The sequence below is a fragment of the Pomacea canaliculata genome, linkage group LG5, assembly GCF_003073045.1.
Source record: "Pomacea canaliculata isolate SZHN2017 linkage group LG5, ASM307304v1, whole genome shotgun sequence".
Classification (NCBI taxonomy): domain Eukaryota; kingdom Metazoa; phylum Mollusca; class Gastropoda; order Architaenioglossa; family Ampullariidae; genus Pomacea; species Pomacea canaliculata.
Genome location: NC_037594.1, coordinates 9,045,305 through 9,071,611, shown reverse-complemented (window position 1 = coordinate 9,071,611; position 26,307 = coordinate 9,045,305). Strand labels below are relative to the sequence as shown.

The following is a 26,307-nucleotide window of genomic DNA, read 5'->3' as shown; positions in this document are numbered from 1 at the left end:
GATGCATTTTCTAACATTTAAAACATTTTAAACTTTGGTGTGCGTTTGTACTCAGTCAGGATACGACTCCATGCCTGCAAAGTTCCGTTGTCTGCCGTCCTTTTAGGACAGTAAAGGGTTACATAGCAAGGACCATGTTCTGCAACTGATATTACAGGGACTATTTCTCTCACTCATGGCAGCCATGCTACATCAGTCTCGACACCCTTCCGCCTCCGAAAGGGTTGGTGTCTGCAGAAACTGATACAGGTGCTGCTTACGCAGGCATATCTGCGGTACGATAGATAACGTGTACCTGTCTATCTGTAAAGTGCAGCTAGGGTAGCAGCTTATCTCCCTCTTTTCCCTACTAATCTTCCCATGCACCCCATCCTTTTTTGCCCGGAAAGCGGATGTGGACCATAAAAAAGGTCTTGCTGAGTTACGACCCTTACTTGGTACGATAAGAGATCAATACACTGAGATGGTTGAGTTTAAGGATAAACAGTCTATAGTAAAGGTAAACTGTTCACCTGCTAGATAAGTAACGCATGGTCGTTTTGGTTGACAGTGAAAAGTCGCCCACCTTTGGGACTGACTAAAATGCATATTTGGGACTGACTGAAATGCATAGGCCTTTCTAGAAATTTGAATTTGCTTGTAGGTTTTAGAACATCTTAAGTAAATACATTGGTGCAAACAACAACTGTTAGTGCTGACGTGTCACAGCGTAATATTCTGGTTCTTTGGTGTAAGTGTGAAAATACTGACATGTTTTATATTGCAGTACGAAAAGGTAAGGGTCGAAAAGTGTATTGGCAGTGTACTGCAAGTTGTTCCCCATTTTTAAGACGCGACAGGTAGACGGATGAACACAACACTCGCCTTTAACATGTCCTGAAAGATGACATCATCCACTAATGTTTGTCTGGTCACTGGTATGAAGAAATACCTGACCTTACCACCGTAAGCTCCAATCTACCTTATTTCTGAAGTGTAAACATCTGAACAGCGAGGACAAAAACAATGTGGGGTAAAACAATCCTAGTCGATTTCTAAGTCTAAGAGAACACCCTAAGGTTTGCCGCATATCGTTAGAACATCTTCAGCAGCTTCGGCGACGAAGTCGAGGGTACTATGGTCGCATGGCTACCTGCCGCCCCGGCGCCGACACAACTTGATGCGAGCTTACACCCCTGAGCAGCTCAGAACGATTGGGCTACCCCACAGACTTTTATCATCTCTAGACAAAAAATTTTCTACAGTTCAATGACAAGAACACAGGAAATTTCAACTACAGGAAGAAATAGCGCGGAGCATAACCAGTACCCGAAAATTGTAGAACTGGTGAGCTCATGCTGTGCAGCTGGCTGCACCGACCGACAGATGAAAGATTCTCACAAGGTTTTTGACACGTAAGTAGGCATGTTGATATACTTTGTAGGTTAGAATGTACACACTTGTCAACACATACTTGTCCGTCGATCAGTGCAAAGCTCTTCAGCACATATTTGAAGATTTTTCAAGAAAAGAAAATGTAAAATTGGATCAAATATACCTTTTAATTAATTTGCCTTACATATGAAGCAACGTTAATAATATGATGTATGATATAACGATGAAGAGATTTCCGGGAAATGATAACACTACAAAGCTTTAAAGGATTTATATAGCAGAAGATTAATGAGTTAATGTACCCTGAATTAATGATATATTAATTTTAAGAAGAGCGAATTTAATCAAAGTGATTTTTTTTCACATGCTAAAGTGTGTTAACATTTTCAGGAAACCATTTGATCCATCATGGAGGGCTTTAAAATGGAGTGGACCGGTCCTGGAAATCAGCAAGTGGTAATGAAAGACTATATTATTTAAACACCACCAAGGGCTGTTATTTATTGTATGCATTGTTGAGGGAATAGGGTGTCAGTAATTAAGATTAAGCAAATGCAGCTTCTTTGTGAATGAAACATTCATAATGTTAATTAATTTTTCCAGCAGTTTGAAGGAAATAGAAGAATACGCCAAAGATAACAATGCAAAGATTGTTTCTACATCTCTTGGCCGTGTAAAACCTCATTAATTTCATTGACATTTATTCCCCTAGTTGATGAAAATTTTTTTAATTTGAAAGCAGTGAGTACCTATTTGGACTAATGTAATGGACATGCCTTTTAAATATTTACAAGTTTATACCATTTGGCTATTCACATGCATATGTAATGAGATTAAAAAGTCAATAGGGTATACGCTTCAATCAATGCACTAGAGAATATTATAGCAACTATGCTTGGATGTCCCAATACTGTGTACATTTTGCATTGTGGTAACAATTTTATTGCTCAGTACATCAATAATATATATGGTGTTGATTCTAAAGTTCTGTTGTCATGTTTATATTGTATTCAGCCTCTTTGATAAAGATATGCAAGGTTGTTTTCTGTAATGCCAGCAGTCTTATATTAAGTTTGTTTCAATGTTGTTTACAAAATAAGAGTAGTTTAATCATATCATGCTTTGTTGCCTACAGTATTTTGTAGTTGGCTTAGAGCTTTCTAGGGCATAGCTGGTATAACATGCTTTCATTATTATATTTTATAAAAGTTGAAACAGAATAAAATGCAGGCTAATTCCAGTAAACTATTGTTTTTTATGATTTTCTAAATAAATATACTTTTTTCATCTTTGCCCAGTCACATTTGAAACCGTTTCAAAACGCAATATGCTGCCTATGCTTGGCAAACGTTCACATACCGTGTTCGTGTTCTGTACAGTTTTGACGACTACATCATTTTAACTGAAAAAAATAGAACCTTCAACAGCACGATATTTCTTCACGTTAACTGATAGACTACTTTTAAAAGTGGATATTAGGCTAATACAACACGCAGAAATACAGAAAAGTCGACCGTGACCCCGATGTGTACGTCGCTACAGACACCAGTAAGGCAACGCCTTTTGCCTGTACCGGAAGTCAATAGCGATTTTGTTTCCATGAAGGCGATAGATCTTTTTTGCTGAATGTGTGGTCTGTGAAGTCTGTGGGCTACCAGTTCCCGTTTCGAGGTCATGACCAAACGAGCACTTCCGCCTTTTCAAGGCCGTTCAGCTACCACTAAATTTGGTTTCCGGGTCTGGTGGTTACACGGGGAGCTATATATAGACACATTCGTGATGCACTTGCGACATACAGTGGTCTCCTGTTGTGGTTCGCCCGTGCCAACACAAGCTCATTTAAAGTCGCAAGAGCGTCCACGTTCAGTTCTCTGCAATTTCTTCTCAGATATGTTTTCATGTGTGTGTGTGTGATATCCACTTGCATGTTTTTAAGCCTTTACTATTGTGACTATCCATCCCTCCAAGTCCTTCACATTATTATTTAGTTATAAACCTTCTAGCTGGCGCACGTGCTAGCAGGAGTAGAGATTCTGTGATTTCTGCCTCGGGTTCCATTTTTATCGTCCTGTCGATAACGTTGACTGAAATCCTTTTCTACCCCCCTGCCTTCCCTACCACTTGGGTATTGACAGGGCGTGCGCGCGCACATACACACACATAGAGGAGGGCGTCTCAGAAATGACAGGATGTTATTTGTCCTGTGCCGATGCTGTTGCATTCAACATAGGATTCATTTTCATGCGTATCTTGGTCCCTGCCTGGCCAGTTCTTGGAGGGCAGCCCCCTGATTTAGCCATGCGCGGGCGCTTGACTTGTGTGTGCGCGTGCGTCTGCCCCAGATTGAGTGCGCATGCGTGTATGCTTGTGCAGGAGTGCGCACGCCCGCGCCTACCTTTTGTGGGTGTTCAGTCAGCGGTGCTAGGGGAGGAGCAAATGGTGATGTGGAGCAGATTGCCGGCAAATCCCGCCAGAATTACCCACTTTTTTTTAGCTAACCCCCCCTCCCCGCACTTTTTTTTAGCTGATGTCGAACGGGCAAGAGCTTATTGTAGTTGGGTTTTTGTTTTGTTCACAGGGATACTTTTCTGATGCGGGAGTTTTTTACAAAGTGGGTTTAGAAAACATTTTTGTATTTATCGTTTGATTGGCTGTTGGGTTTTGATGTGCAGAAAAAGAGATGAAAAAGATGGGAGGGGGGGAGTGGCCATGGCTTATCAAGGAGACATCTGGCCATTAGTAGCTGTAGTGGTGGGGTGGGAATGGAAGTACATAGTTTTAACACCTGTCTATCGAGAAAATTTGACCCCAAGACCACGGAAGAGTACGGAAAGGAACTGCCCTTCTTCCCCCATTCCCCAAACACACCCGTCATTTTGTCCTTCCTACACATACACACCACTTGCCTCTCGTTGGAGCTGGGGGGAAAAAAGCTACAGGAGACAGGGCACGGGCAGACAAAGGCTGGCTGAAAGCAGACGTCACGTGGGTACACGGGCACCTGATCACAAACGTCGGCACCAAACTCCAGCCACCGGCAGGCAGCACCGGAGCCCACTTCCTCGTGCCCTGCCCTACCCACCGCCAACAGCGACTTTGCCCCGAGACTGGAACGCACGAAGTTGTGGGGTTAAGGTGGGATAACGTGATGTGGCAGTGAAGATAATGTCAGGCGAGGGATATAGCGACAGGGGATAACCTGGCGTGGATTAGCGTGGAGGGGGAATCATGTGGAATAAGGAGGGATGAATATCCTTCCTCTCTTCTAGAAACGCAGAATGTCTTGACCTCATCTGTTATGGCCATTCTTCGGACATTTGCTTGCTGCAAGCCTTTGTGACCATTAGAAACCAGTCCGCTGAACGATGGCGTCCTGTCACCTGGGAGTGGGTAGTGGCACGAAGGAGGGATAAACAAAAGAAAACGGAGGAAGGGGAAGAGGAAAAAAAAAAAGCCAGGCCACGCCCACCAGCACGTGGCTACCCCGTGCCCTGCACAGTTCTCGTACCAGACCAGCAAACACATTGCCTGGAGGTGGCGCTGCCAGCATGGCTGTTGGTGGTGGATCACGCGTGACAAGCGCTGGGGGAAGGTGGGAGTGTGTGTGGAGGAGATAAGCGTTGACGTATCTGTCACCCGCTCTTTAGGTCCTTAACTGCTATAACAGTACTACCCTGTATACTATACGATACTGTTTATATAAACGGTTTGCGCGATGCTGGGGACTTTCACAACGCACTTGACGAGGGAAGGTGGTGGTGGGGTCGGGGTGGGGTCGAGTGCGGTGCTTGCAGGCTCGCAGCGTCCTCAACTTAGCAGACGCAGAACTAGGACAATGGAAGTCGGAGGTCAGAGGCCATTTGTGATTTGCACGCAGTGTGTGCTTGTCCGCTGTGCAGTGCAATGTGTGTGTGTGCGAGTTTTAGATATGATCTTGCTTCAACTCTGCGTTGTGTGTGTGTGCTTTTGTATCCCCTTCGCTTTTCTAAGCTTGGGCCCGGCGAAACAATGGGCATCCTAGGTGGTGTTGGTGAAACAGGCGTCAACAGTATATCGAGTAGGAATCTGTATGAAGCTGCAACAGATGTTTCACTTATTGTAAACGCTGTTGCTTCGTCTTCAGCCATGGGCTACTGATAATTGCCTGATTGGTGTCCGTGCGTGTGTGCTGGCAGGCATTGGGCATCAACGGGAAAACATTTATACTTCTACTTGCGCGCTCATACGGACAGTCCCAGACTACCTGTCGTAGCTATTTATAGACACATATCAACAATCGCGGCTCGCTATCGACGAACAATTCCGACCATAACCTTGAAATAAATTCCTGCTTATGACCGACCGGAAGATGTGTAAACCTTGGTTGGTGCACATTTACTGTCATTAATATTAAAAAAAGGAACAAGAAACCGCGAACAACAGCGCAAACTCACTTCTTTTAGAACTATTTTTAGTGAAAGACATGTTTATTTTGAGAATCACAGTTTTGCTGCTGCTGTTGCTATTGTTAGACTGGGAGGATTCTGCAAGGCTGCGTTGAAGCTAACACTTGTTTCGGGTGTTTAATAAAAAAAAGTATTGCAAATGGATGGCTTTCCTTTGGTGTACATGAAGTCCACACGTTCTTTTCTTCCTTGATCTCTTTTAATCGTGGAATTGATAGCACCTTGTGACAACAGGAAGAACGAGGGGTGGTGGGTGGGGTGGGGGACAGAGAAATCAAAACAATGTGCTGCAGTAATCTCAAAGATTATCAATCCCAATTGTTGCTATATCCCCTTAGAACGGGTGGGCTGGGGTGTTGGGGAGGGGACAGGAGTTCACAGTGCGGAACGGGCTGTACGAATGCAGGAGCAATCCCCAAAGTATGTGTGCAGTCGTGCGAGTCGTGTGACATCCACGTTCAGGATTCAAAACACTGGCCAGCCACCACCGCCACCGCCGCTGCCACTGCTTGTTGTTGCTGCTGCTTCTAGGAAAGCGTTACGAGGGGTGGGTGGGGTGCGAATAGAGGGTGGGAGGAGGGATGTGAGGCCTAGGGGAGACGACTGCTGGTGGTGGTGTGGCGCGGCAAGCGGGCGGTATTTAGGGCGGCAGCGGCTGTGAGTCACAGCAAGAAATGGATGGAGAGAGGCAGCAGCAGCAGCCCAGGCCTGCACAGCTCTCCCCCTCACACTCGGCCACAAGTAAGAGCGGCTCTCTCGCAGCCCTCCAGCTGTTAGGCTTGATCCTGCCATTTCTGTAACGACTGGCAAGATAACCGTGTCGCACATTACTAAACCCCGCAAGGAGATTTTTGGTCTCTCATTTCCAAGCATTCTGTCTCACTCTTGTCTCGCGCCAGTGTTTGTTTTTATGAGGCAAGAGGAGGAAAGGGGCAAGATACGTCACGCCGTAGAGCAGGAGGGTGGGGGGAAGAGGAAGAAAACGGATCCCTGGCTCCAAGTGCTAACAGGTCAGTCCTCCTAAGAGAGCACACAACACACAACAAGCCTAGGCGCCGCCAAGCTCGGATGTGAGGAAACCACCAGTTGCCGGCCAAGAATTGGGCGCGAGCTTGTGGGAAGAGTAGTCAGTGCTCACAAGTGGAGGAGGCGGTGGTCCCTAGCAGTTTGCTGGCGATTGTGCTTGTAGCGTGACGGCGGTGTGGTGGTGGTGTCGGTGCTGACCCATCCAACATCATCGTGAGGAGTCCCGGTCGAAGAAGAACGAAGGGTTTTGTGGACAAGCCCACGCAGTGTCGCAATAACAACGCCAGACCAGTTTTTCACTCCAGTTCTCTCGGTCGCTTGCGAGTTGTGCATCTGCGCTGCATCTTGCTAAACGGGCGTTTCCCTGGAGGCGGGGAGGGGGAAGAGCGACAGTCGCGAGTGCCTTCACTTTGCCGTCCATGCACCATAGCATCGTATAGTTTACTTGACAGTCCATGTGCCATAAACGTCGAATCGTTGACAAGTGTTTTCTGTTTTTCTTGACCTCGTCGGTTTGTTTGGACCTTTTGCTGCGAGACCGTCTTGGATGACGTCACGATAGAACCCTCCCCCCAACAACACCACCACCCTCTCTCAGCTCCACCAATCGTCTCGACACCACCACTTCTGTGGTCAAGTTTATTCGTCGGTTATTTTTTTCTTCCATCCGTCGGTTGACTGATTCTGTTCGTCACTTAGTGCCTTTGACTGTTCCCACCTTTTCACACGAAGCGGATGGTTGAGTTTGCGGTGTCCACAGTCCCAGCGCTCGCCAAAAGCAGAGAGGAAGGGTGCCAGCCGTGAAGCCAGAAGACGATTGCTGCCTTGTGCGTGTGTGTGTGTTCTGAACAATCAGCGTCCGTGACCTATCACCTTTAAAAGTGGAGCAGATCGCGTTCTGTGGCCTACCTCACGGTCTTCACCCACCTGCTGCTGTTTTGACGGTAAGCTCGGAATTTCTTCATGGGACGTTTCAAAACTTAAAAAACAAAAGCAGTGTGTGTGTGTGCGTGTGCGCATATTGTCAGTGACTGAAATGTTGCGGGGTGTTTCGAGGTCACTTTTGTTGTCTGTGCGCCAACAGAAGTTATCGACAGCTGTAAATAGTCAAACGCCACCCGCAGTTGTTTTTAATCGATAGTCACACGCACAACTCCCCATCTCGTACTCCGTACTGCAAGCGGGTGAGAGTCGCCAACAGCATCAACACCAACAACAGCACCGGCAGCAGTGACCGCAGCGAGTGGCTGCTGAGGAGGCAACGGGAGGGCATGTCACCCGCACGCGGCAAGTTTGTCTGTTGCTTCTCCTCTGTTCCTTTTTTTTTCCCAGTGCCGGCGGCTGTAGCGTTTGCAGCTGGCTGAATTACTCATCACCATTGATGAGGCACTATATTTCTTTACCTCTCGTCCCATCCACCATTTTGCAGGATTTTTCAGGCGCGCTAATTTCGTACAGTCCAGGGTGAGCGAGCCGCCCCCGCTTCCATTTTTGAAATCACGCTGTAGTTGATTGAATCGATTTCCAGTATCGTTTAATATATCTGTTTAAAAACACTCCTAACCCATTGATAGTACAAGGGCTGTATTGGGGCCATCGAAGATGTACAGAATAATGCTGGTATTTTTGGAACTTCTTTCTCATAGTAACTTTAGAACTGTTATACGCTCGCGCATGTCATGAGCATCGAGCGAAAGGAGTTACCGAGAAAATAACACGGGGACGAACACGGGGACTACGATGACTATTTTTTTTTGGAAAGAAGGAAACGGGTGGGCTCGTCCTACACGTTGACAAAGCGGTTGGTGCGAGGTCTGGGCACGATCGTGAAACAGAGAACGTTGTGAAGTGCTACGTGACTGCTGGCAAGCGGGTCCCCACACTCTCCCTCTTCCTCCCGCTCTTCATCCAGTCCTCCTTGCCTAGCAACGCGTTTGGGACGTGTTGCCAGGCACGTGTTGCTAGCATGTGCTACTAGCCTGTGTTGCCGAAGTCTTCGTGAATGCGGTTAGTGTTTGACTCCGAATGTGGGACCGTATTGGAATAATGCGTGTATCAATGTCCTTATTAGGAAAGTCATCAGTTTAGCGGAAATATAGCTCTTGGAGTATGAGAATGTTGAAGAAATCTCGTCCAGTGTGTGTGTGTGCATTTGCATGTGCGTTGGTGTGTGCGTGGGCGAGGTAACTGTACAAGCCAGGGCTGGTCTGTGTGGCTGGGCCTGTCTCACGGCTGGCTGTAACGTCGCACGTGTTTGGGTGACTAAGAGCTCGATTACAGGCGGGCTGCGTGGTAATGATGTTGCCACAAAGCCAAGAGCTAGAAGTGTCGCTTGGGTCCAGTGCCTAACGACTGTAATTTCATCTGCATATAGCTTATCGCACGTGACGCACGTGATATCAGAGAACACATTTTCTGCCACTTTTGCTCTTACGGGTGGTGGGGTCTCTTGGTTGGGTGAGGGGAGAAATGTTAACTTTTTACCAGATGTTTGGGGGACATTGTAGGCGAGAAGAGTGTTAGATGTTAATTATGATCGAACTCCATTCGGTGAAAACAAAATAAAGCATATAAACAGTATAAATTATTGATTTAACTTAAGCTAAAAATATTACAACAATGAATAAGTACTGGCTAGTATAAGGTAGATGTGACACGCTACTTGAAAGTACTGTTCTTTAAAATTTGCTTTACTGTTTCTTTTTAACTTCAAGTTTAAGAAATCCTTTTTTTTTTCGTTTATACTGGGGGTGGGAAAAGTCATAGTGCAAGTGCATCACATTCGGTTAAAGAGTTTTTTGTGCATATCACAGTTCCAGATTCACAAGAAACATTTGGTAGGCCACAGTTGCCATTTTAAACAGCTGCTGTTGTGTATAAAATCCTGACCTTATTTCTGCACCATTGTGGCACCAGATGCCACTGGCAGTTGAGGACAGGCTATTGTTCTGGCCCTGAAGGTTTACACAGTTTTGGAGAAAAACCCAAGTCAGCCTAACGTGCACTCGCCCATGCGTTGCGCCTGCGCCTAGTGCTACAGGTGCAGCAGCTGGTGGTTGTTTATACACTGGGATGCAGCAGCCCCCGCACAGCAGGTGACCAGCAGACTAGTGTTCGTGATGTACACTAACTGCAGAGGGTAGAGGTGGCACTTGGAGATGCAAGTGGGAGCGGGCAATGTAGCTGTGTTGGCGACGGGATCAATAGCAGAATAATGTTAGTTTATTCTCGCCACCCCGTGCTACAAGGAAGTGGGGGTAGAGCAAGCATCGTGTGTACTACCGTGCTGTGCTTGCTGAACATACAGCAGGACAGCTGGTTTGTTGTCATTTCTACTCAGTTCATATATCAACGTGCTTTAGGCAACAAATTCTTTGAGCTGAATATTAAATGATTCCTATAATACCGATATAAAAGTTGTTGAAGACTGCTGGGGAAACAAACTTTAAAAATAAGTGTTAGTCGATGCACGCAAGTACAATTATCAGATACGTTAAATATGTATAAAGTAAATCGGCAAAAAAAAAAAAAAAAATTCTACCCTAACAACCAAAGCCCAAAACATAATAGGGATAACAAACATCAAGGATAACTGCTGGCGAAATACCACATCATTTTCTTTCTTTTACTTCCCAGTATCTTCCAACTCACATTGCTTACTTACCTATTCCTTGATTTGCCTGGAAGCATTTATGAACAGCAAGTGATCAAATGTTTGATAATAATTTTGTTTCCTTATCCCAAAGCCCATGTCAGTTTGAGCCCATCACCTGGCCTTGTGAAGGGGTTCATCTTGGTTTACCCACCCTTCGGCTAGGGTGATACGGGGCTTAGATAAAATTTTACGACAATGTTTTATAGGTGGTTTTAAGATTGTGGAGATATTTGATCTTTCATTTTGAACCACGCGATCTGAGAAGTGCATTCATTTTTCAACAGACGATTATTGTGTTCTGGATGTTTTGAACAGACCGTTCGGAAGTCCTTCCTTCGAAGGATAATTAGTCATGAAAACGGGAACTGGTTGATCAGTGGTCGCCATTGTGTGACCTGTTGCCAAAACTCTTTCGTACGTGCACATAGGGGTTAACTTGTGCCGGAGGTTTGTTGAGGAAGAGGGGGAAGGGAGGAAAAGATGGAGGAGAGAGGAATAAAAAGAACAAAGTGTTGGGATTTAAGGCCACCAAAAGAGCGATGGAGGTCAGGGACGGAAAGACTATCTGCGTGAGAACGTGGACAACGCCGAACCTGTAGCGGCTTTTTTGTGATCACCTTTTCAAAATGGTTCGTGTGATCACCTTTTGAGACAGGTACACACGTCAAGAGGTTGCCATTGAAGCGAAAGAAACGCACTCGCTGGAGGGATGATGACACCTGCTGATATTCCCCAGCGAACACCTGACGCACAGATGTACTGACACACACACACTCACAAAACACAGCACACACACAACACATTCTTCATAGATAGGTGGATTTCAAAACCTACCCAGACATAAGATTAAAATTCGCTACAAACATTTAGCCAAAAGGTGTTGTTGGGATTGCGTTCAACAGCCAAACTTGACAGCCTTGTTGTGCATCCGCGTGACAGAATCAGTGGGTGGGGTGTGGGCGCATGGAGATTGACAGAACAGCGCAGGCTGTTGGTGTTGATAAGACTGCCTGTCTCCTATAGACCCACTCGCATACCTACCTCGCCCTGCCATTCACTGATGCCTTTGATAACTCGGGGCCGAGGTCATTAACATTTTATTACTCGCATTCCTGATATGGTGTGTGTGTGACTGCTAGTTAACTCTCGTACGTTGGCGCACCCAGTGAAAGCTTCGTCGGTTGGCAGTCCTTTCTGAGAGAAAAAATAAAAAGTTCGTGTACTTGAAAGTTCTACTCACTCACCCATCCCTCAAACAGATTAACTCTTTCGGGTCGCAGAAAAATCGTCCAAGTTCTCAGTCCTTGTAGGAGGGTTTGGTTGCCGCCCCCCTTGACAAGATTTCACAGAGCACGGTATTTGACAGGGACCATCACTTGCCAGGCAATTCGTGGGTGGAGCGCGGCCGGGGCCAGCGCCCTCTGTTGGGAGGACGTGTTCATAGATCATAGGTACTTGCGACAATGGAGGTAAGAGGGAAAGAATTCCAGGCAGCTCACGGGAGGGGAGAGAGGGGAGGTGGAAGGGAAAGAGGGGGTCAAGGGCGGAGAACCGAGGGGAGGGCGGGTGGAGAGGAACGACGCGAGACGGGGCGGGGGTGTGAAAGGGAGACGTCGCAGCCAGGTAAAAGGGACAAACACACCTGGGTGCAGTTTTGCATGTTTTGCGTCGAACCTTTCGTCCTGGCAACAGGACATTTTCGGACAGGCTTCTTTGCATCAAGAGGCAGCGCATGGTACGAGTCTGGTTTGTACAGATCAGATATTTTATACTGATTCCGACGCTTTGTGTATCAGCTGGATGGGGGGAGTGGACCGCTTGCTAGCGAAGAAGCCTACTACTCGGTGACAGGGCCACAGAGGGTGGAGGGGACCGTGGTGGTGACAAGGTGGGCTTGCCTGATCTATGTTGTTGGACATGCACGAACTCTCTTGCCGCAGCCCAGAGAGAGAGAGCCCGCCGTAAGATGAGACAAACATCGCACTAAAGCGAGTAGAGGGCAAGGCAGTAGTGCGAGAATGGGGGGGACACGTGGGGTCAGGTGGAGGGGGAGTGCAGGGGGCAAGAAGTGAGGGAAAAGGAGTGTTACTGTGCCAGGCTGGCAGACGTGCGGTGTGGTGGACTCCAGCGAGGAAGGAAGGTTTGTGGTAGAAAGCGATCAAGAGAAAGATTTAGTTGATGGCCACTTAATTGATTTTGCGTCCGTGTATCATCCACGCCCTCCCCCTCTATATGTTAGACACAAGTTTCGTCTGCTGACCTCGCCTGCCCTGCTATGACCACTCTCTGGACGTTGGATTCCGTAAGCTGACCTATTATTCATTCTAAGGCTGTAATTTTGTGGAAGTTTCTCGACAGGCTGGCATGTTGTAGGACTTGTCACTTGTGTCTCGTTTAATTTATGACAGGCTCATGAACACCGGATTGTATTTTTTAAAAGTGAGACGATATGTGATGTGTGTGTGAGAGAGATTCTAAGCTGGTGTTGGATTCCTTGTCACTCGCTAAACTTAGTTCCGTTAATATTTTTTCGATTTGAAACAATTATACTGAAGTTATTGTTGCCTCAAAGTCATAGTATATTTTGTGCAGGTTTTAGTATTAAATTTAATTAAGCATTATCAAAGCTAAACAAGTCTCATGCATACAACTAAAAAAAAAAAAAACCAGACCGATGTATGTGATTGTTTACTGAATAACAACACACAATTGTTGCCGTGTTCATAACACACTGAACAACTTGTTGCCATAACGGGGAATCCAGCCCGTGGTATGATGGGCAGGGCGCATGAGAGAGAGGGAGGCGGTTGTAGCTACATCGGACATCCTGTAGACTCTCTGCCTACTCTTACACATCGACAACAACGACGAAGTTTGGTCTGGGAGAGGCAAAGGGCCTGCTCTTGTTTGTTGGCAGTTGGCAGACCACTTGTTTAACGCCTCATTCACGTGCTGTGCTGTGTGATCTGGTACTTGACCCCAAGGTCCCCATGCATTGTAGTAATTGTTGTTTCTGATGAAACTGGTTGATAAGCGGATGGGTGAGTTTAGGGTGTGTACTGCATGTGCACATGTGTGGTCTGTGGGTCAGAAACGGGTACAGAAGCGATACGACAATCTCATTAAAAATAAAATTAGGTCACATTGTCGCCCTTGAGTCTTACCATCGTTGAAACTTGTCTTTACAGCGTGTTAGCTTGTACTAACGACACAACCTGTTGACTTGTGACACACAACACAGCAGGTAGGCCTGTAAGACAGTACACACACCTTGTAAATACCAGGATTCGTGTTTGTGTTCGGTTTCTGCCAAGCGGATTTCTCTGGCTCCTTCCCCTGCTTCTTTTTCATTTGTGTTATTTTCTATTACGACCCCCTTTCGTAATTGTACCACAGGTTTTCACAATCTGTTCAAACCGGTACCCCCAACCTCCTACTTAGTTTTTTTTGTTGTTGGTTTTTTTCTGCATGATGTGACGGTGGGGGGGGGGGGGGGGGAGGGGAATCACCTTAAGCGTTGTGTTCTTTTTCTCGTCCTCTCTGTCTTTCCCCCGCTTCTCTCAATGTCTTTTTGTCCGTCCCCCCTCTCTTCTTTCGCTGTTTGTGAGAACATTTTAAAGAGAAGAAGGGGGCGTAGTGAAGGAAGGAAGAAAGAAGACGAATCCGTCGACAAACACGCCTGGCATTTAAATCAAGAGAGTTTCACCTAAAGCTTCAAACAGAAGTTCGCGTGTGTAGCATTTCCTGTAGGACAGCAGGAAAGTGAGTTTAAGCGAGTCACACGGCGAGGCCTCCATACGTAGCTTTGGGAGGTGTTTTTTTTCCTTGGTGGAGGGAGGGGGAAACTGCCTGGTGGTCTACTGTTAACAAGGGTTTTTATACCAGGCAGGGCAGGTCACCTGCAAGACCTTTAGCGGCCGTGGTCGGCACGAGTAGGCGGGGGAGGGGGCGCCAACGAATTTTTTCAGGTAGGTTCCATTTTCTGGGCTTAGTGGCCAAATGTCGCAGGCTTTGCCGTTTTCTACAACCATGCAGCCGACTCACTCCCAACCCCCACATACACACACCATCCTCCTGGCCCTCTCATCGCCCTCTCCGAGGTCACTGGAGGTACGCAGGCTTGACGTGACCTCACAAGAAGCAAATATGTTACTTCCCCTTCCTTGGCTAAGGTGAATGTCGGAACTGCAGTGCTTTATTTTGTAACGGTACTCTTCATTTTCCTTTGATTTAGGTCCTTCTCGTCAATCTTTATCATAGTTTCCTTTACATACTCTTGCCCCAACAGCCTCCCCACACAAGCAGTCCTCTGTGGACCGCCTTCTTTAGTGTTGAGTGCCAGGAGCGAGACCCAGGACTTGCACAACTCGACAGCCGGGACGTTTGGTACATCCCGGGTTCCAGTACCAGTTTCTTCTGTGGGACTTCGCGACCGTTTTTTTGTTTGTTTTGTAATAGGGGATACGGAGTTGCTTATGTCAGACTTTTTTGACCATTTTATTTGCTTGTTTTGTAAGAGGGGGTAGAGAGGGACATTGGGGTTGGAGAGGTGAAGATGTGGTCGCGGTTCCTACTGCCTTACCCTCTCTACTCGCTTTAGTGTAATGTTCGTCTCATCTTACTAACGGCGGACTTTCTCTTCAGGGGCTGTCACAAGAGAGTTCGTTAATCATGGATTCCGCGCAATAAGTAAGGAAATAACTTGGTGACGCAAGCTTTCCCACAAACCTCAGGGGCCTTGTTGCACAACACACTTTTAATTTTAAACAGTTTTGTACCTCAAAACTAAATAGTTTTATATCACCCAGTGCACTACACAGTTTATGAACGTTTTTAAAAAACTAAAACTGTTGTAAACGAAGTAAAGACTTTCGTTCATATCAGCAGGTTTTTCGCATGTGCTTTTGCCACGCGTCAAATGGCAGAGGAGCGATTTTTGAAAAAGGTTTCTAAATTTAAAACATTTTGAAACTTCTTTAAAACATTTTTATGTTTTAGAAACGTGTTGTGCAACTCATCCCTCGGGGCGTGATAATAAAGTTTTTACTCCCTGCTCTTATTGCCTAATTGCATGTCAGAGTAGTTTTTTATATCAGCGCAGACGGTCCTATCCATTATGCACTCTGTCTTCACACCGCCCTCCCACACACACAACCACCACTTCCACACATTTTTCTGTTGGTGTTTCTCGGTCTCTAGAATTAAAACTGGAAGTGGAAACGAAAACCAGGGATCGCATGGCGTCACGAAGTGCTGAGTGTACTTCCTGTCTGTGATTCAATGTCTAAACAACGCGCGGAGAATTTCCACCTTTGAATCACTTTAGCACAGTAAGCAAAACGCCTGATTGTGAAATGTTTATAAATCGGTCCATATAAGGGCAAATAAAAGTCAGAAACCTTTGGTTGTGATCGGCAGTGATGGTCTCGATCAATATTCGCCTACCAAGTGTACGGGGGGGGGGGGAGGAAATGTATGCTAATTGCTTTAAGGATGGGTGTTAAACGACTCTTGAAATGTACTCTTCTTGGAAGATATTTGACGCCCCCAAGGACCGACCTGGCAACAAGAACGCTTGTAACCAGACATAAAAGTGCACACAATCCCCTACACCTGAAAGATATGGAGAATTTAATGTATGTGAAGGAGTTGCCAATGCGCGCAGGGAACGGAGATCCTCTTTAGCGATAGTTGGGTCTCTTGACTGGCGTTTGCCAGTCTACAAAAATCGCCATCATCGGGTTTTTTGGTCTCTCTCTTCTTTACCTGTTCAGCCTGTCCTACTTGTGACGACTTGTCTCGCCTGCGACAACGAACAAGCGAAGCCGAAAAAAGGACACGTCTTTCCTGATTTGCCATGCATACCTGCTTTAATTTCATGCTTGACCTATTTTGTTCTCTTTCCCCTCCCACCCCCCTAAAAAAAACTTTTACCTGTCCCCCCAAGCCTTCTCCTTCACCGTCCTGCTCCCCACTCCCCCTCGTCCTGTTAGCTCTTTTCTCTTCCCTCTCCATTTTTTTCACATTCCGTTGTTCCTCTCGCTACTGTCCGTTGTTATTTCACAACGTAGCCCCTGACCTTGTAGATAAAATCCAAGAGACAGGGGGGAGGTAGTCTTCACGTGTTCTTTAGTGTGCTTCGCGCGCGGCCTACTGCGCAACTTCAGAAAACAGGCCTTTAGTGAATTCTTTGCCTTGTACAACCTGGATAACCAGTCAATAGAGAGTGTTTATGTCGGTGGGTTGTTTTTGTACAAAGTTTCTCTTGTTTTGATACTAAGCAGACAGGGCTTCCTGTGTGCCTCCTCAATGATAGGCCTATAAGCAGAGGCAAAACAAACAAGCAGACACCAAGAGGGGTGAGTAGAAATGATGGATACAAGTGTATGTATACTTACTGCGCAATTGTCGGGGAGGAGGTGCGAGCTTGTACGCTATTTGTGTACCAGCCAGTTGATGGCCATTTCGTTAACGATTCTCTCAACCTTCATCACGCGGGTGTTGGCATAAGAGACACGGTTTCGTTTAAATTATGTTGTTTAAATAGTCACGGGAATTGTTGCAGACGTACAGAACTTTCGAATAAATTGTCCGACATACAAATATCCCTGAAAAATATTGTCAAGAACCTTCATGATATTAGTCTGCATAGTTAACAATATGTCATTACAATCAACAACTTACCTTTCCTGTTGTGTTTATAAAGCGTTGCCTTGTTTATTTTCTGTATAAAGTATGGGAGCTGAGAGATCACTTCTTTATAGATATGTCATTTTCATTTATTTTATTCTCTGTAATGTTCTTTGTAGCAATGGGCTACAGTCCAGAAGCGCTAGATGCCATAACCAAGCTCACTAAAGTAAATAAATAAACGGTTTTGAGACAGAACGCATGTGTGTTTGTGTGTGTGACAATAGGTGCTGTTGACTTTTGTCTTACATCACAAAGGTGGGCTCAGTGCGCCCATATTATCGAGGGGCCAAAACGGAGAGGCAGCGAAAGCAGCCTTTACTGTTAAAGATATAACACAAAAGGACGGGTGTACCGACCCTGAAAGAAACCTAAGAATCCGCATGAGATTGGGGATGGGGATGAGGGTGAGGGGTAGTAAGAGGAACCCGTCCCCCCTACCCATGGTCGGTGATTAAAGTGATTGCGGGCGTGCATGCGCGATGTCACTCCATTGCGCGTGACGGCCTCTTCAGCTGTGGAAAGCAAACAGTCCACGTATTGAATATTCTTTATTGCTTCGGCAGCTGTCTAAACTTGGGCGGTGTTAACACCAGCCTCGTCTGCCGTCACCTTTCAGGGACGCGGCGCGCAGATTTGTCAGGTAATTCCTCCGATTCCGTCGAGAATTGAGACAGCTTATCTCGAAGCACCCGACGGATAATGGCGGGTAGCAACAGCAACACAACAAAGCTGCATTTTTAAACTTGTTGCGCGTTGAAAGGTAACAAAGAGGCACATCGGTGCCAGAGAATGCTATTCAAACACAGCATCGCTTCACTTCCGCTTGTTGGCTGCTGATTATTTTCCGTGGCTACTACAAGGCGATGTAACGGTTGGAAGTGGTGCGGGCAAAAGAGTGGGGTAGTGCATCTGACTGTGCAGGCTGGTAGGGGTGATGCTGTTTACAGAAACCATGACCTGGCTTCGGGACAACGGGAATATCATACACCGTGACATGCTTTGAGATCTTGCGAAATTTTTGCGCTCTCCTGCAGGGTCCAGGCCAAACACTCTACTGATAAAGCAAGCAGATACTCGGGGCCATCTTCCGGATTGTATAAGTACCACATTCTTGCACTGCTAAACAACGGCTGGGGTCGCTGACCCATTCACGTGCACGCAGATTGTGCCGAGAAGTCCTCTCAAGATGGCGCATAGGGGCGACGGCGCCAGAGCCAGTGGACAGTCTTCAGGGTGGGAATTCGCTTCATGCCCCCAGGGTGCACGTGTCTCAGACTGGAAGATGGATCCCTCGCCCAGAAGGGACCGAGGAAAGGGAAATAGCTCGTAGTCTTCAGTATGCTGGGGCACCGACTAAACATCTAGAACTCATGACCTCCAAATGAGTTCTGAGGATCGAACCGTAAATTTCGGAGGGTTGGTGGGTGAGCAGAGGAGGTAGAGACATTCTGTTCATTTGTGCTCCGTTCTTGGGTTTCGATATATCGTTGTATATTATTATTAATTGGTTGCTTTTTAGTCTGCTGGATGTGGCCTTGTTTTCATGATTCAGAGTAGCATGACCTCAGCATCATTGAACAGTAATACTCGTCATCGTGTGACACGTGTGTGTGTGTGTGAGGGGATTATTTTTAAAGGAGAGTTACATTACATGTACAATCGACACAAGAGATATTTTTCAGTAGAATACTTATGCATGTGAAATACATCCATTGGAACTAAACTTGGGTTATTTAGCGTGAAGAACCCCACCTCTAACCTCGTTGCTGGGCCTCGACGTGAACAGATTGAGTTGAAAGGTGCGTACGTTCCTCTGGCAAAGACATCTTCAAACAAGTCTCGTAGCTTGGCGGGGTGTTGTAGTGGTGATGATGGGGGAATAGAGAGCAAAGTGGTGGAGGGGAGGTGGATCGCAGTAAAACTGATGTGCGGGTACAACGTACATAACTCAGTTGCAGCGATCACAAGTGTGACGCATACTCCTGTACGTCCAGGCGACGTCGGAATGGTAAGCGTCTACGTGAGCAGACGACGACTGGAGGGCAACAAGGAGGATTATTCTAGGCTTGTAATCTCTACTGCCTACATTTCGAAAGTCGACAAGATTCTTTGCCTTATGCCTCCCAATGAACATGGGGTGCATTTGGCCAGCCTGTCTGCGCTTTAGAACGGAGGAATCTAGAAACTTGAACGTTGAACGCTATAACGGACTTACTGTGGATTAAAAATAAAATGTTATTGCGTATTTTAAAGTCGCTTGTTGATGGTTTATGTTTGTTGACGAGTGTAGGTCTCAAATCACGCGGGACTATTGCTAACTTCCTATCATAAAAGCATGTGTCGAGAGTCGAATCATCGTTAAAAAAGGCGGAAATGTGTGATGATGCAGCTGTGGCTGACTCTCACCACCGCGTTTAGTTCAGCTGCCGGTGACTGCAAGCCCAGTCACACTTGCCCACCACCATCATATTATTTGATTTTTCTGCTGTAGAGATGTGAATGAAGCCTTGTTCCGGGCGTAAGATGGAGCCGTGCCAGCCTAAAACTGATAAAGATTCTTCACTGGAGTAGGCTTAACGAAGATGTGCACATCCTTATTGCCCGGTTTGCCAGAAAGTGACTAAGAAATTGCTGCAATACTTTGGTAATGACTTAATTTCGTGCGCTGCCTGGAAGTTGAGTGACGCCGGAACTCGCTTCTGAAAGCCAAGATGGAGCAGCATCCACACTCACCTCTAGAGCTCGTTCATCACGGGATAATCATTGTAGCGAAAGTTCCGCTTTTGATGGCGCAGGCACGGGAGAGATGCATGAAAAGAAAGATGCGTAGAAAGGAAAACGGATGAGCTTCATTATCATTTTGTTCCCCCTATACCTCTTTCCGTGTCCTTTTAAAAAATTAGAGAATTGGTGTGCGAAAGAAAGAGAGTTAATACTGTCAAGATGTCGGGTTGTACAGCTACTGTGGTTCCGTATCTTCAACGCTCGGTTTTCCCTATCATATCCAGGTTTTTGTTATCTAGAATGTGGCGAAGCAACTGTAGTGTGGATGGAGGAGGGTGTCTGCCAGACGCGCTGATGGTGAAACCCGCTGTACAGTGTGGTTGTCTGAATCCACATCGAAACCGACGAAGACGGTCTCGGACGATTAAAGTCGATTGCGCCAGATTGCTGATGTAAAAGAGTGTTTGAGGATCAGGGTTTGGAAGAAGTTTATGACCCCCGAGTTCAAGCCATTAACAGACGAGAGAGAGAGCAACCCGTTGCACCCACCCTTTGTGCGTTCCTGTGCTGTCTGGGACACTGCCGTCTTCATCATCGACCCTCTCGCTGGTCTATAATTCCTTCGACATCTGAGTTCCTTATCTTTATATAAGTGTCCAAGACCTTTTAAAGCACCAACCATCTATGGAGGTCTCTATGTATGGTACATAGCAATTTTCCACTCTCCACCGATGACTAAGGTTATCTTATTGTCCGTTAGTTTAAAATAAGGGGGCCACATGTTGACATGAGTGGACAGGCAATGTCATACATATAGCTGTTTTGCAAATGCACAGAAGGCCAGTTTCCCAAGGTAAAATTGTGGGAAATGTTATGAATAGAAAAGGACATGACGAACGTTTTGTGTAACGCAGCACTGGGCCTCGACAAGTGTGGCCGTTATCTTATGTCGCCAGTGGGAGACTTGAAGTACTGTCTGCCATAATTGTTCCAGTAACTGGCCGTGACATTTATCGCCAGGACTCGCAGCTTCCCCTCGCAGATTGTGAACAGATAACCTATATGGACACGTAATTGACATACGCAACAACAGTGTTTTGATAAAATTTAAATCTGTAAAATAGAAATTTGCACGAGTATCCATAACACGCGCGCAACTGCACCCCGGGTAAGCGCTAAGCCGTCTGAACCGCTGACGTGCGAGGCTAGCCGCCCACGCAGCCGGCCGGCCAGGCGCAGGGCAAGATGATGTTTGAAGTGAGTCAGTTTATCAACGGCTTGCTTCTGATGTTACTGTTTTAACGAGTCTTCGAGAAGCCTTGGAGTACAGTTTATTCTGTGTTACGAGCTGACATTTCCGAGCCTACCGCGGTGGGATGGAGACCAGGGAAAATGCGTTCTCTGCTGGTGGGGCTTGTGGTGGTGATGGTGGTGGGATGAATCAGCCGAGTAGTTTGTTTTCATGTCCTTATTTTTAGAAAGCCTCATGGAGGAACGGATGATTAATGCATGTTTACTCCAATGAGCGGAAGTCACTGATAAATCGCACCTGAACAGCGATAGGGCATACTATCTCCCTGTCATTGCTGTCAACGCATAGTGACTATCTGATCGTCACTCGTCTACGGGGATTTCTGCCACCACCACTCCCTCCCTTTTCACTATCGTCTGTCTGATCGAATGAAATAGAAGAAAGATGAGTAGAACTAGTATTTATTTACCTCCTCGCTTTCGTCCATTTTTTAAACGAGAAATATGGGCGAATTTATTTAGATTATAGCCCAGCTTTGCACCCCGTTCTCTAAGTTTGGAAAGCGGTGCAACGTTTGTTAACTTTAAGAGATTCCGTCTGCACAGAGAACCTTGCACAGTAGTATAGCACGAGGAAACGCGAAATCAGTCTTGATATAATTTTTTTTTAATCTGCAGTTTTGAAGTGTCATCAATTCCTCACTAGCAAGAAAGTATGAAAGTGAACTTTCACTGCTTTTTGTGCTCAGAAACTCTTGGGGTTTGTTTTTGGGTCCAGCTTCGCGGGTTCTGCAAACTAAGGCAGCAGAGTTCAGGAGACAGCTTTAGTTTCGGATGGTGCAGGAGGCTGCATCTCCGCCTTGTTCCTTTTACATCTTCCCACATACACCCCAAGCACTGGGTGGGGGAGACTTCCATGTCGGCAACTGTTGACCTATGATGATTTTTTAAATTAGGAGTGAAGACGGGCTTAGTTGATTTTTTTATTTAAACGATTAAATTTTGTACACAGCTTGCAAACGGTGGAGATAGAGGGTGAGTGAGAGAGGTATCCTTTTGTTAATGGACCATAAATACTGTGACAGGTACTCGCTGGTTTTGTGCATCTGTACCCTGATGAACAAGAAGCTGCCATTTTGGATGCTATGCTACTTGCAGCGGATTCATCTTCATTAAGGATGTCTTATGCAAGCTGATGTGATAACAGGTACCTAACATGGTTTAGCACTGATGAGGCAAAGCAACAAGAAGACCAGGAATTTCGCCAAGTGACTTTTGCGGTTTGCTTTGTATAGTAAAGTGCTTGCGTGGTCAAAGGTGATTACTCAAACCCGAGGGTTTTTTCGCTTTGCTTGTTTTGGTGATATTAAACGTTCCTGTAACTGTCGTTCTCTGCTGGTAAACTTTAACACTGACATTTGGCGAGCAGCCGTGACCAGCCAAATATCTTTCATGGCATCTTGCTGCGATGTCGGAAGGTGCTGGCCGAAATGTCAGGCGTTGATGAAGTTTGTTGTGGCTATGTCGAGCGTACACTTTGGCATTTCCATGGTGACGAGCCGCTGGACGGCTTTGCAACTCCTGCAGGTTTGTTGAAAATCGTACGAAGTGAACAGATTGTATAAAATGGCGCCTGACTGCCCCTGAAGAGACATCGGACCTTGCCGGGACTCAGAGTTTATTAGCAAGATTGCTTATAATTCCCCACCGCCTCATTTCACTTAGCTTGGTTCTAGCTTTCCAGACAGACCTTATAGCGGCATCATGTTTTCGCCACTGAGGCACCCTTTCCTCAAATATATCTGCAAATTTTGATGTTGCATCCACCCTCCGATCACCAGAGGTCAGTGGAGGTCAACAACATGCAAGTCTATGGTGGTAGAAGACACGTGACGTGACGGCGGAAGATGCGGAAGTGAACCAAGAAGATGGTGGGAAGGGGTGTAATCTGTTTTGCTGCCACGTTTCGAGAAGGAACGAACCGCGTGCAAAGCGCCGAGCACGCGCAACGGTTGGCTGACTTGGCAAGGCCTACGTACCCGATTGGCCTTTTCAGTCCTCGCCAAAGGGGGCCGGTTAGAAGGAAGCACGCACGCGCTGTCAGACACACAAAGGTGGGTGGAGGGACTGCTGCACTGTGCACGAAAGTGTCTCTATGCATGCGACGTCGACACTCTAATCCCTCCCACCCCCCACCCCAGGTAAAACAAACCTTCACCAACGATCGCTGATTGGCGGCGCGACAAATCTGACGTTGTAGGACGAGGGTGGGTGCTGGAAGACAGGGCGGCTTCTCCCGTATCCGCGTTCGATCACCGTCAAGGTGGAGGAGAACGAACAGGTGAAAAGGGGGAAGGCGAGGCCGACGCCCTCCTTCACTGACCTCCCCCTCCCATATCTCTCTCTTCCTTTTTCCCGCCATGCGTGCGAACAGGCGCGCCTTGCAAACTGTCAGTTGGCGTTTGATCGAACTCTGATCGATATTTGCCTGGAGCCAAGAGCCAGCCCTACTGTGAACGTGCATTGTGTTCAGCCCGCCATGGGGCGCATTGAGTTACCAGAGCCTCGTCAGGCAAGCCTCAGTCACGGTGTACCGGAGAGCGGAGTCCGAGGTGGAAAGAGGGGTAGGGTGTGTGTGAAAAGACGGTTGGGGTGAGAGCTAATGGGGTACTGGATCAATACGACGTTGGCTCGTAACGAGAGTTGTCAAAGGGTGAGGATGTGGTATCAAGCGGTGTGAAGGTGAGGAACATAGGAAAAACTGTAAGGAGAGGGAGGTTATGGCTGTAACATGTTTAACAATCACATAAAATTGGTGAAATATGCTTGGCTAGCGATTGCGTTTTAATAGTAATAATTTATTTGCACATACCTCTCCCGGCTGAAACAATTTAAGGCGTTGACAAAATTTCCGTCTAGTCAGCCCATGCAATAAACGTGCACTGCGAAAATAGGTTTGTTGTTATGATTAATACTCGCGCAAGGTGGGTGAGAAAAGGCTTTTCGTCGTTACTTTGTTAAAGGGCACCATTATGTTCGATATAAATTTGCTTTTTTCTGAAAATGCGTGAGCAAAAAAATTTGTTCCTAATTTTGCTTTGTTTGGTTACCTTCAGTGCGCCCATGTCACTCGCACATACTTTTTTATATCCCAATGATAATGCATATGAAAATACCCGCTCCCCTCCCTCACTTTCTGCAGTTTGTGACACAATCTCACAAATTAGTCGCTAACGAACCTCCACGATAAATCTGCCAGCTACCATGTCTGGGAGGGCAGACGCGGATGCCACCGGCCAACCCCTGACCCCAGTTATCGTCGCTTCCGAGCGTCACGCGATGACCTAGCTCAGTGACTGCTGGTCTTCAGGTGGTCCTTGCTGACCTGTATATAATTGGATTCTAAATCTGCCACTGTGAATGGATGAAAAACACGTTTGCGATAATCCTCCTTCTGAGGAGAGGAGTGTGTGTGTGGAGAGAGATGGGCGCTGAGAGACATCTGCTTCGTGAAAGTTTGGAGGTCGGGCAGGTGGATGTCGGTGTAGTTCGGAACGGAAGGTCCGCAGTAGCAGCCTCTGGACTGGGACTGCGTTTTGCAGATGCATAACCTCCACTATTCCTAAAGCAGCAAGGTGATGACAGTTATAGAACGAGCTTCCAGCAAGTGAACGTTCTTGTCTTTTGATATCAATGTTATAGCTATGCGGGATCCTGCACGTGCCATCTTCAGGAGCTCGGCAATCTTTGCAGGACTCTTGAAGGCGCGTGTTTGTCATCGGAGTGAAGCGAGCGATAGGGCGATATGAAAATGGAGACAAGAGAAGGGTGATTTGGCAAGATGGAGTTTCAATCTGCGCACACCACGTCGCCGCAACAGGAAATCTCGTAGCTTGCACCATACCGCGAATTGATTAAAAACGAGTGTGTGTGTAGGGAGGAAATCCTTCACCATCCTCACTGTTAGTGATGGGAGGATCACTTTTGCAATATGCCCCCTCCCCCTTTTTTTTTTTTTTTTTTTTTTGATGGGGAAGGGTTTTTTTTAACCAGGGCGAATAAACTCCGAAATATCGCATGTCTGCAACGTTTAAGTAGGGAGTGGCTTGCTATTGTGTTTCGAGTACGAACCTCGACTCGTTGAACACACTTCATTTCTGGATAACCACACAGCCTCTTGCGCTGTCAGAAGTAGTGAACAAGAAGGTCCCCCTTTCCTCCCGCCCCAACTAACAGGCCTCTCAGAAATTATGGTATCAGCTTCCGCGTTACAAGGCAGAGACTAGAAATTATCTGCTTGGTATGACATTAAAAGTGGTGGCTTCTCTGTGTGTGTGGTCGTCTTTTGTTTCAAAGCAGAGGCGGAAGACAAATGGTTTGTGTCATGTGATACAGATATTTTTGTTAATGAAGTTAGACATCGAATGCAAATGACATGTAGGATAGTTGTAGCTTCTTGGCAGAACAAGAGTACCGAGTAAGTGCCATGTTTAACCTTAACTATGGATAGTGTCCATATATATATATTTTCCTGGAGAAGAAATAATGTCATGTGTCTTATGGATTGTCAGTTTTCTTTGATCAACAGTTGAGAATATGCTTTATAACATTTGGGATGGGTTTATTTCTCAAACAACCCCTCCGAAAAGTTGTTGCTTTATGTAAAATTTGCCGATCTTGTTTTTCCTTGATTACATGTTATTACGTATGCGTACACTAAGATACCATTACAGTTTGCAAAGCTACAATTAAGTGCACTTATGTCATCTTAACTTCCTGTATGCAGCACGGAAGTGTTCTGACATGTCTAGTAATAGTTTGGACACTTGTGCCTTTGCAGCACTTAATTTCTCTCTTTGCCTAGTAGCAGGACATTTGTATTTTTACTGATATACTACGACTGCATTGTTTGTACATGTGTAGTAACAGTAAGGACAATAGTATCTTTACAGCCCTGTCATTCAGTTACAGTCTTGACAGTCTATGATTAGGAACAGGACATTTGTGTCTTTATAGATGTAACTGGCACTCTGTTGTTCAGCTATATCTAGCAACAGTCTGGACAAACACCCACTCTCCATTATTAACACATAAATTCCCATTCTCCATTATTTATAAATTTGCATCTTTACAACAAAA

General features: G+C 46.2%; 1 protein-coding gene and 1 long non-coding RNA gene across 17 annotated transcripts in view; one reads left to right on the top strand and one right to left on the bottom strand.

Moving 5' to 3' along the window:
* Positions 1–26,307, top strand: part of LOC112563615 (RNA-binding motif, single-stranded-interacting protein 3-like) — a 141,672-nt gene that overhangs the window by 82,442 nt on the left and 32,923 nt on the right. The window contains exon 1 of one of the 16 annotated variants that reach the window (XM_025237766.1): positions 6,852–7,789. The exons of 13 other annotated variants lie outside the window; for them this stretch is intronic. Coding sequence is in view for 1 of the 3 variants with exons in the window: in XM_025237765.1 (XP_025093550.1) it covers positions 12,776–12,802 (27 nt within the window). In the remaining 2 variants the exon portion in view is untranslated. Of the gene's footprint in view, positions 1–6,851; positions 7,790–12,646; positions 12,803–25,621; positions 25,646–26,307 lie in introns of those variants that run through there. 2 more of the 16 variants (XM_025237765.1, XM_025237769.1) reach the window with 2 other exon arrangements.
* The window catches only part of LOC112563616, an 85,855-nt gene that overhangs the window by 30,733 nt on the left and 28,815 nt on the right, over positions 1–26,307 (bottom strand). The window lies entirely within an intron of this gene.